The sequence below is a fragment of the Dermochelys coriacea genome, chromosome 5 (genome assembly GCF_009764565.3).
Source record: "Dermochelys coriacea isolate rDerCor1 chromosome 5, rDerCor1.pri.v4, whole genome shotgun sequence".
Taxonomy (NCBI): Eukaryota; Metazoa; Chordata; order Testudines; family Dermochelyidae; genus Dermochelys; species Dermochelys coriacea.
The window spans coordinates 128,043,676-128,054,998 of NC_050072.1; the positions used below are offsets into that span (position 1 = coordinate 128,043,676).

At 44.6% G+C, this 11,323-nt stretch overlaps 1 protein-coding gene across 1 annotated transcript; it reads left to right on the forward strand.

Moving 5' to 3' along the window:
- Nucleotides 1-979: 979 nt before the first annotated feature.
- CCIN (calicin) lies at nt 980-3,494 on the forward strand. The gene has a single exon (XM_038403275.2). It carries the CDS (start codon nt 1,680-1,682, stop codon nt 3,453-3,455), a length of 1,776 nt encoding a protein of 591 aa, XP_038259203.1. The 5' UTR covers nt 980-1,679; the 3' UTR covers nt 3,456-3,494.
- Nucleotides 3,495-11,323: the final 7,829 nt, after the last annotated feature.

Sequence of the window (11,323 nt, forward strand, 5' to 3'; positions counted from 1 at the left end):
GAAATCCAGCAAAAACTAGCTAAGTCCAAAATTTTAACAGGGAAGGCCATCTGCCCACATCCCTGTAGCATCTAATAGCCCAGCGAATTTTCCAGAAACCATCTTTGGACAACAATAGCTCACAGCTCACCACCTGCCCTACCTAAGTAAAATCATACAAACATTATCAATGATGTGACTCCAATAGAATGTACATTTGCCAGTATCCAAGAACCTTCACAAGCAGGGTTCAGAGCAGGCCACAGTACAGAAATGGCTTTCGTCACACTTATGGTCTCCTTGTTGTGGTGGACAGAACTGAAACCTCTATGCTCATACTTCTTGACTGAGTCACAGGCATCAGCTGCAAGGTCTTACTGACCTGCTTTCATCACCTGTCTGAGTGATCAGCATAATTCAAAGTCGCTTCTCTCCTACAGATCAGAGAGTAGGGATGGGCAACAGCTCCTTGTCTCCAAGCCCTCACACAGGGATCAGTCCTGTCCTCTCCTTTTCAACAACCCTAGGAAAAATCATTAGGCATCATGGACTCCAGGGCTGTCAATGTGCTGATGTCACCAACAGGCTTTACAGCTCATTCTCAGCAGTGGTGGTGTCACAAAGCCTATGTGAGATAAGCCCACAGATAAGACACAGACATAACAATACCTATAGGAGACAAGCATCTGACTGAAGCTCAATCCGGGTAAGACGGAAGTGAAAGCTGGTAGGAAGAGGTAAATGATCTGAGGATCTTAAAAAAATATGACCCTGCCCTCCATCAAAGGCACCTGTCAAGATTGCCCAGGTAACATGAAGCATTGGAGTACTGCAAGACTCATCCCTGCTTCTTGGGAACCAGGTAACAACAATACCAGGAATGCCTTCTTCCACCTCTGCGGATCCAGGAGACTTCACCTCTTTGGATCAGACAAAGATCTCACAATCCATGTTTGTCACCTCTAGATTGGGTGACTGTAATTCCCTCCACTTGGGTGATCAATGAGGGCCAACCCAAAACTCCAGCTTCTTCATCTGGCAGCAGCCTCTTACTGAGTTGCAAGGAACACACGACACCAGAGTTCCACACTCCCCTTCTGGGAATGCGCCCAGTTCAATATCCGGTCCTAAACCGCAAAATCTTTAATGGGCTGTGGCCAGGTTAGCTGCTCATAAGACCACAGTTCTCCTTGGGGACACGGATGCTCCTAGAGTAAGAATATTGGCAGCTGAAGGCAGGGTGAATTGGATACTGGACCCTACACAGTGAAATAATCTACCAGGGGAGACTAGAATGCATTCCAGATTCACCTCCTTGAAAGCTCAGTGCAAAATGTATGTTCCTGCAAATGCCTAACCTAGCCATAGTGATGGGGCAAAAATAATTTTATATAAATACATATATAGCTCTTACCCCAGGTAGGTGAGAGAAGAGCCCAGCCTGGTTTGTCTTGTGCCTCTCTTATTTTACTATCTCCATGCCTGGTTACTACAGCAATTCATACTTTCTATATACCACAGCTAGCCAGATTGTTAAAAGACTCTTTTTCTACATGTCACAGGTGTTGAATTGTGACCTGGCTGCTATACTTGATGACATCACTCCTCTGTCACCGAGTGGGGCTTTCATAACACCTGACAAGTAGTCCTCCTATAGCTTGCACTCTCATCCCTGTTTCTTGCCTAACCATACTAAGAACATGAGGATGCAGTTCACAGAAAAGAACCACAACAGCTTGGTCTTGCAGGCCCTCAACAAGCAGAGAAAGAATAGGGAATTCTGCGACGTGGTACTCAGTGTGGACCAGCAGGTCTTCTCTGCCCACCTCAATGTTTTGGCAGCTGTGTCTACCCACGTGAAGAATCTGATCTCAAGCAATGACATGAAGATAGGTGATGAGCTCTTTATCATCATCGATGCTAATTTCCTGAACCCTACCTTGGTGGAGCAGCTGCTGGACTATTTCTACACTGGTAAGGTGCTGGTGTCTGAGAAGAATGTGGAGGAGTTGCTGAAGGGGGCTAACTACTTCAACTCAGAGTCTCTAAGAGCCCACTGCTCTGACTTCCTCCTTAGGTCCCTCAAGAAGAACAACTGCCTGTGCTACCTGTTCCTAGCCAACACTTATGAGCTGAAAGAGGTGGCAAACAGTGCCTATGCTGGTATCCGTGACAACTTCCACTACTGGTCGGGCCCAGAGGGAATTTCAGACCTCCTGCGCTGCCCCCACCAGATCTTTGGCAAGCTGCTAAGGGATGAGAACCTTCATGTGCAGAATGAGGATCAAGCCTTCCTTGCCCTGCTCCAATGGGTGAAACACAAAAGGGGAGAAAGAGATAAGTATTTCAAAAAGTTCTTCCCCTATATTCATTTAACTGGTGTCTCAACCAAGACGTTGCTGGCTGCCAGCCACGAAGTGCTGCTGTTTGAGAGTCACTCTGTCCCCCTGGCTCAGATGGAGACCATTTTGAGTGACAGAAAGCAAGAAAGTCCTCAAAGTCTGCTGCTTTTCCAAAGAAAGGGGGCCTTAATGGACTCAGTGGTGATTTTAGGAGGCCAGAAAAAGCATGGTAGATTCAATGATGGGGTTTTTGCTTACATTATTGAGGAGAACATGTGGCTAAAACTAACGGAGATGCCATATAAAGCAGCCGCTCTCAGTGCAACTTCAGTCGGGAGGTACATCTACGTCTCTGGAGGAACAACAGAGCAGATATCTGGCTTAAAGACTGCCTGGAGGTATGATATAGATAACAACTCTTGGACTAAATTGCCTGATCTGCCCATAGGTTTGGTCTTCCATACCATGGTGACATGTGGGGGAGTGGTGTACTCTGTAGGAGGCAGCACAGCCCCAAGAAAATATGTCTCTAACATCTACAAGTATGACGAGAGGAAAGAGAAGTGGACACTGGCTGGGAAGATGAGCATTCCTATGGATGCAACTGCATTGATCACAAAGGAAGACAAGTCTATTTATATTGTGACGGGAAGATGCCTGGTCAATGGGCGTTTCTCCCGAGTAGGGATGGTGGATTGTTTTGACACTCAGACAGGGGAAGTGGTACAGTACCTCACCTTTCCCATTGAATTCAATCACAAACCTCTGTTGTCTTTTCAACAGGACAACATCCTGAGCGTACAAAGCCACAAACAAAGTCTGAACATAAACCTGCAGAAGATTAAAGCCAACAAGTCCATGAACACTGTGCCTCTCTTGCCAAATAACTATACTTTGGATTTGTCTCATGCGGTATGTTCTATTGGTGACAACAAGGTGTTCGTGTGTGGAGGCATCATTTGTGCAGGTGACAAGCGTTCTGAAGATTATTCTGTCAATCCAAATGCCTACTTGTTAGACCAAAAGACAGGGGAATGGAAAGTTTTGTCTGATCCTCTGGAAGCTCTGGATTGCCCAGCTTGCTGTACAGTTAAACTACCTTGCAAGATTCTCCAAAAAATTGTAATAAGTTAATTTGGAAAAAACAAATACAATTCCTAGCAATAAATTGAATCGCTGATACAAACAAATAATACATTATGAATTCACTTTGTTTCTTTATGTCATAGCAGATTCCAGTGGATGTTACTATTTAGCATGCCCATCAGTGTGGTTCCTCATTCCAAGGAATAGTCGCTTATTTGTATCCCAAAATTACAAATTTGATGTTCCTTCACTTTGAAGATTCTTTATTTCACCAACAGAGAATCATGGGCCCGAGATTATAGAAAGCGTTCTTAAACTGAAAGGAGTCTGACAGTGTTTTAAATTTCATGCATTAATATTTTTGGGGTGCCCCTCATTTTGGGTCTCAGTCACATGTTGCATTCCATATTTGGGTCTGGCCAGGTTCAAAAGAATGCTGTGCAACAAAGGATATCTACATCTATTTACGAATCAAGGGCCTGCTCTTGTTCGCATGGAAGTCAATAGTTGCTTCAAAAAAGAAGTAGATAAATTAATGGAGGATAGGTCCATCAATGGCTATTAGCCAGGATGAGCAGGGATGGTGTTCCTACCCTGTTTGCCAGAAGGTGGGAATGGGCAACAGGGAATGTATCACTTGATGATTACTTGTTCTGTTCATTCCCTTTGGGGCATTGGCCACTGTCAGAAGACAGGATACTTGGCTAGATGGACCTTTGGTCTGACCCAATATGGCCGTTCTTATGTTCTTATGCTTAGTCATTGAATTACATGGAAGTAAGATCAGGTTGGGGGTTAGAAGATATGTTAATATTCAAAGGAGATATATTTAGTTGATATGAGTGGGTAGTCAGGGAAAACTCGGAGTTTAAAAAATACAGTGGTGGCCGGAGAGTGGTAAGGGGATATAGAGTGTGTCATTATCTTGACCCAGGGTCCTGAAGTGACTCAAGAGCCTCGTCTATGCTACAAAGTGATGGTGGCTGCCAGCAATGGATCTTCCTGAATGGATGTTGATAATGCTTTCATGGCTAGTGTCGATGGTACAGAACTGTTTTCCTCACAGTTACAGAAAGTGTGATTGAGACTTACCAAGAATATTTGAGGCCTTGATGGACTCAGGAATTATCTTAGAGGCCTAGAAGGAGCATGGTAGGTGGATTGATGAGGATTTTTGATAACATTATTGAGGGGAACATAAGGCTGAAACTAAGGGCATGTAATTTCCAGCTTGAGGAGACTACCCATGCTAGGTCTGATCAAGCTAATGCGCTAAAAATAGAAGTGTAGCAGTCCCAAGTACAATCCCATCTGAGACCCTAGGTATGTAAGGTGGCTAGTTCCTCCTGCTGCTGTGGCTACACTTCTGTTTTAGCTGGTATGTCTCCTCGAGCTGGAAATTACGCCTCCAGCTCCCTTGAAGGCATATAAAATAAAGAGATGCAAATAAAGCAAGATTCAGTTATTTACAGTGGTGCTGAAATTGCTCTTATCCTGCCTACACTAGAAGTAAAACCTTTTTCATCACCAGTTCAGAGGGTTCCATTGTGGACAAGTTTTGGCAGGAATGGGCCAGTTTCCCAGTGTAGATGGAGTTTTATTCTTTACTGTCTCCCGGTTGGGCACTGGATTACGTGACATGAGTTGAGGCATCAGTCCTGTTACTAGTAGATAGGTGCTTACATCAGAAACCACCAGCACTGTCCTTAGCAGCTTCAGCAGGGACCCCAAGAACCGAACGCTATGGAGAATGAATTGCTCTTCCACTCAGGTCAAGGTTAAAGTAAGTTGGCAGGCCAGCCTTTAGCTGGAGAACTTCAGTCTTCACTGTTGTTACTCAGGTCACTAATATCAGTAGGACTACTCACGTGTGTGAAGATAAGCATGTATGTAAGTGCTTTGCTGAATGGGGCCTTAGTGTTACCTTTTCCAGATTTAATTCACTAACTTGTTATTAAGGAAGTATTTCCATGTCACTGTCTATATCTAGATTCACTGGTGTTGTGCATTCTTTCTTATTGTGGGGTTGGGAATAAAGTAAGTCTATTTAGATGGGAATTTGAAGTTGCTTACATTCCCCAGTGGAGTTCCTCTATGTTGTAGTACTTTTATTCTTTATAATGCAGCCTTTCCCCTGAGGAAGAGATCATTCAGTTACTTGAAAAAGTGCTTCAGGTATGCTGCAAACAGGTAACTTGCTCTTGTTTCTTAGTATAGATATTTATTTCAAGCTGATAGCATTTTGTAGAGAGTTGAAATTGCTGCCTGCTGGTCTCTTTAGCATCTGTTCTCATGCTGTATAAGCATCTCTGATAGCTCTCCCCAATTATTGCATGGTGATGGGAAAAAAAATCTTTACAGCATTAGGAAATGCTGTGAGAATGAGTTTTCTTTCTTCATTTCCTTGATTCTGCATTATTCTTGCTGAGAAGCAAATACCTCAAAGAGAATCAATCGAAAATCCAGGGAGATTGCCAGTTTGGTGACTTTTTTTGATATTCTGAGGAAACCTGCTGAGCCTAACACTACTTTTTCTTTATCCGTATCCTCTGCCTCCTGTGCTGGCTGTCCTTAGACTGTGAATTCCTCCATGCATGTGTTGTCCCTTCCTGAATGTTTGCCCAGCGCCTATGAGCACTGCTGTAAATAAATGATCATGAGAACATGCGATTGCCCCACACATCCAAGACGGAATCACATCTCACTACTTCTTTGTCCAGAAACATCTCTAAAATCCACCCATTTCTTTCTATCCCTTCAGCCAAAGCTCTCAACCAGGCCCTCATCATCTGCTGCCTTGGTTACTGTAACTCGCTCTGCACTCCCAAACACTCAGATTGGCCTCTTCCAGTCCAGTCATAGAACAGCTGTTAAGATTGTGAGACTACCAGGCAAAGACACAATGTCACTCCCTCTGTGACTCATCCCCTAGCTTCCCTGCCTCCATTCCATTACTTCAAGCTTCTTGTCCTTGCCTTCAAAACCCTCTTTACTTATTCTCTCTGGCCTCTTTTCACATCGCCCCCCTTCCCTCCCTGTTGCTGCTGGTGCCATTTGACTGCTTATCTCTGCTTTTTTCCACCCCACCCCTCATGCATGGAATGCCCTTTCTGAGCTCCTCTACAGAGCCACTTCCTTCTCCTAATTTGCATACCTCCTGAAAACCCACTGTTACTGTAACCACTACCAAAACCTAACCAGTTTATAACAACAGCAAGGGTACAGAGTTATTTGGGATAGTCTACATGTCTATGCCAAAAAGAAAGACTATACCCCCACCCTGGATCACTTAGTACTATCAAAATGTTGTTTATGACCATAAAGCTCCTTTACTTGTTTGTATGTTACCCTTTTTCAACCTTCCATCCATGTGAATTCTTTTGAGTAGGAACTGTGCCTTTTATCTTTGGAAAGTGATTAGTACCCTAAAGTGATTAGCATTGGGAGAAACAGAGAATAGTGACTGAGAGGTTTAGACACACCCTTCTCCTCACTTCACCCTGGTCATCTACATTTAATTAACTCTCAAGATGACAAATTTATCTGAAGAGTTGAGTCATATCCAGGTCCACTGGAGTGGGGAGGGGAATTGTAGTGGAAAAAAACTAGCGTGACCAAATGTCCCAATTTTATAGGGACAGTCCTGATATTTGAGGCTTTGTCTTATATTCGTGCCAATTACCCCCCACCTCCTATCCCAATTTTTCACCCTTGCTATGTGGTCACCCTAAATGAAATGGATATAAAGGAATTGTATGGTAAGTAAAATATGGACTGTCCTTGTAACAGAAAAGCTTTCACAGCAAGTACATACATAAGAGACGTGCCAAAAAGAGGATAGGTATTTAGAAATTTGGTCACTCTCTTTAGTGTACTCAGAGAAGGTTCATTGAATATTAATACCTGATTCTGAATAAGTAATAAGGAATATATGATGTAGTATGTTAACATTAATTGTTTCTATGCTTTAATAAAAAGTTTAAAAAAAACTGATATAAACAAAGAGTCTCATCTTTTTCAAAGTATGTATCAAATGGCTCTAGCTAAATTGGAGAATATATGCAAATTAGTTGTCACAGATTTTATGAAAGATGAGGATTAGGAGTATGATTTATAGTCCGTGGAAGTCAGTAGGAATCTTTCCATTGACTTCAGTGGGCTGTGGATCAGACCCTAGTCACCTACACCCACTTAATGTTAACTGTCATCAGTTTTTGATTTCTGTACCACCCCAGCTCTTGTGCATTAAAGTTCTGTGAATGCCAGTCATTTTCTAGATAAATGCCAGTGATAGGCAGGGGTGAAAGTAAGATAAATTAGTTACCAGTACAGGGGCCTTGGGTGGAAGGGGTGGGACTGGGGGTCAACCTTCCCCAGCCAGCCCTTCCATGCTGCTTGGCCTGCGCCGACAGGGGCTCCAGTGGCAATTTAAGGGGCCCGGGGCTCTGGCCACTCCTGCAGTAACAGTGGCCAGGATCCCCGGGCCCTTTTAAATTGCCAGGCCCTGGGGCAGCTGCCCCTTTTGCCCCGCTCGGCGGCGGCGACCCTGCTGGTAGGGTGTCTACCCATTGGCAGCCCTGGGGAGGGGGCAAAAGGGCAGTGACGTTAAAGCGCTGCTGTGGCCGCGCTTTAACGTCAACTGTGTATGGATGGGCTGGTACTGACAGCCACTTCTTACTGGTACACCGTACCAGCCCACTTTCACCTCTGGTTTTAGGAAGCCTGTCTCATTTACATGCCTGAAGAATTTTAGACAGCTTGTAAGGGTTGGTTTTAAAATCCCCTACAATAATCTGAAAAAGACATACTCTATTAAATGAATCATTTCTGAAATAGCCTCCAGAAACATTAAGTAAAGACTTCATTGGCACAATGTCTTTCTAGTGATAGTGGGCACATGTTTACAAATCCCACATTCTCAGAGATGCCTGAAGTTGCTCAATTACTATTTATATTATTGAGAGTTACTCATTTAACCTCCCTGTACAAAGCTTTACCTGTGAGTGTAAAATATAGATGGATGTAAGAAGAAGGGGGGCCCAACTTTCAGCAGTGGAGATGGGCTGCACCTCCCAAATCACTTGTCTTCAGGGCAGCAAAAGCAGAAGTTTGTTGTTAGGATGATGCAAAAAATATTTCAAGGTGCACCTGAATTAGAGATGTTTCCACTTACATCCTTCAGCCCTGGCCCATGTCATAGAATCATAGAATATCAGGGTTGGAAAGGACCTCAGGAGGTCATCTAGTCCAACCCCCTGCTCAAAGCAGGACCAATCCCCAACTAAATCATCCCAGCCAGGGCTTTGTCAAGCCTGACCTTAAAAACTTCTAAGGAAGGAGATTTCACCACCTCCCTAGGTAACACATTCCAGTGTTTCGTCACCCTCCAAGTGAAAAAGTTTTTCCTAATATCCAACCTAAACCTCCCCCACTGCAACTTGAGACCATTACTCCTTGTTCTGTCATCTGCTACCACTAAGAACAGTCTAGATCCATCCTCTTTGGAACTCCCTTTCAGGTAGTTGAAAGCAGCTATCCAGTCCCCCCTCATTCTTCTCTTCCGCAGACTAAACAATCCCAGTTCCCTCAGCCTCTCCTCATAAGTCATGTGTTCCAGTCCCCTAATCATTTTTGTTGTCCTCCGCTGGACGTTTTCCAATTTTTCCACATCCTTCTTGTAGTGTGGGGCCCAAAACTGGACACGGTACTCCAGATGAGGCCTCACCAATTTCGAATAGAGGGGAACGATCATGTCTCTTGATCTGCTGGCAATGCCCCTACTTATACATCCCAAAATACCATTGGCCTTCTTGGCAACAAGGGCACACTGTTGACTCATATCCAGCTTCTCGTCTACTCGCCCTAGGTCCTTTTCTGCAGAACGGCTGCTGAGCCTTTTGGTCCCTAGTCTGTAGCGGTGCATGGGATTCTTCCATCCTAAATGCAGGACTCTGCACTGGTCCTCGTTGAACCGCATCAGATTTCTTTTGGCCCAATCCTCTAATTTGTCTGAGTCCCTCTGTATCCTATCCCTACCCTCAAGGGTATCTACCTCTCCTCCCAGTTTAGTGTTATCTGCAAACTTGCTGAGGGTGCAATCCACACCATCCTCCAGATCATTAAGGAAGATATTGAACAAAACCGGCCCGAGGACCGACCCTTGGGGCACTCCACTTAATACCGGCTGCCAACTAGACATGGAGCCATTGATCACTACCCGTTGAGCCAGACAATCTAGCCAGCTTTCTATCCACCTTATCGTCCATTCATCCAGCCCATACTTCTTTAACTTACTGGCAAGAATACTGTGGGAGACCATGTCAAAAGCTTTGCTAAAGTCAAGGAACAACACGTCCACTGCTTTCCCCTCATCCACAGAGCCAATTATCTCGTCATAGAAGGCAATTAGATTAGTCAAGCATGACTTGCCTTGGTGAATCCATGCTGACTGTTCCTGATCACTTTCCTCTCCTCTGAGTGCTTCAGAATTGATTCCTTGAGGACCTGCTGCATGATTTTTCCAGGGACTGAGGTGAGGCTGACTGGCCTGTAGTTCCCAGGATCCTCCTTCTTCCCTTTTTTAAAGATGGGCACTACATTAGCCTTTTTTCCAGTCATCCGGGACCTCCCCCAATCACCATGAGTTTTCAAAGATAATGGCCAATGTCTCTGCAATCACATCCGCCAACTCCTTTAGCACTCTCGGATGCAGCGCATCCGGCCCCATGGACTTGTCTTCATCCAGCTTTTCTAAATAGTCCCGAACCACTTTTTTTTTCTTCACAGAGGGCTTGTCACCTCCTCCCCATGCTGTACTGCCCAGTGCAGAAGTCTGGGGAGCCGACCTTGTTCGTGACGACAGAAGCAAAAAAAGCATTGAGTCCATTAGCTTTTTCCACATCCTCTGTCACTAGGTTGCCTCCCTCATTCAGTAAGGGGCCCACACTTTCCTTGGCTTTCTTCTTGTTGCTAACATACCTAACAGCCTGGATCAGTCCACACAAGAGATCCACTTCCTGGACACTACGGTGCTAATAAGCGATGGTCACATAAACACCACCCTATATCGGAAACCTACTGACCGCTATTCCTACCTACATGCCTCTAGCTTTCATCCAGATCATACCACATGATCCATTGTCTACAGCCAAGCTCTACGATATAGCTGTATTTGCTCCAACCCCTCAGACAGAGACAAACACCTACAAGATCTCTATCATGCATTCCTACAACTACAATACCCACCTGCTGAAGTGAAGAAACAGATTGACAGAGCCAGAAGAGTACCCAGAAGTCACCTACTACAGGACAGGCCCAACAAAGAAAATAACAGAACGCCACTAGCCATCACCTTCAGCCCCCAACTAAAACCTCTCCAACGCATCATCAAGGATCTACAACCTATCCTGAAGGACGACCCATCACTCTCACAGATCTTGGGAGACCAGTCCTTGCTTACAGATAGCCTCCCAATCTGAAGCAAATACTCACCAGCAACCACACACCACACAACAGAACCACCAACCCAGGAACCTATCCTTGCAACAAAGCCCGTTGCCAACTCTGTCCACATATCTATTCAGGGGACACCATGATAGGGCCTTATCACCACCAGCGCATCTACCAATGTGATATGTGCCAGCAATGCCCCTCTGCCATGTACATTGGTCAAACTGGACAGTCTCTACCTAAAAGAACGAATGGACACAAATCAGACGTCAAGAATTACAACATTCAAAAACCAGTTGGAGAACACTTCAGTCTCTCTGGTCACTCGATTACAGACCTAAGAGTGGCAATTCTTCAACGAAAAAGCTTCAAAAACAGACTCCAACGAGAGACTGCTGAATTGGAATTAATTTGCAAACTGGATACAATTAATTTAGGCTTGAATAGAGACTGGGAATGGATGAGTC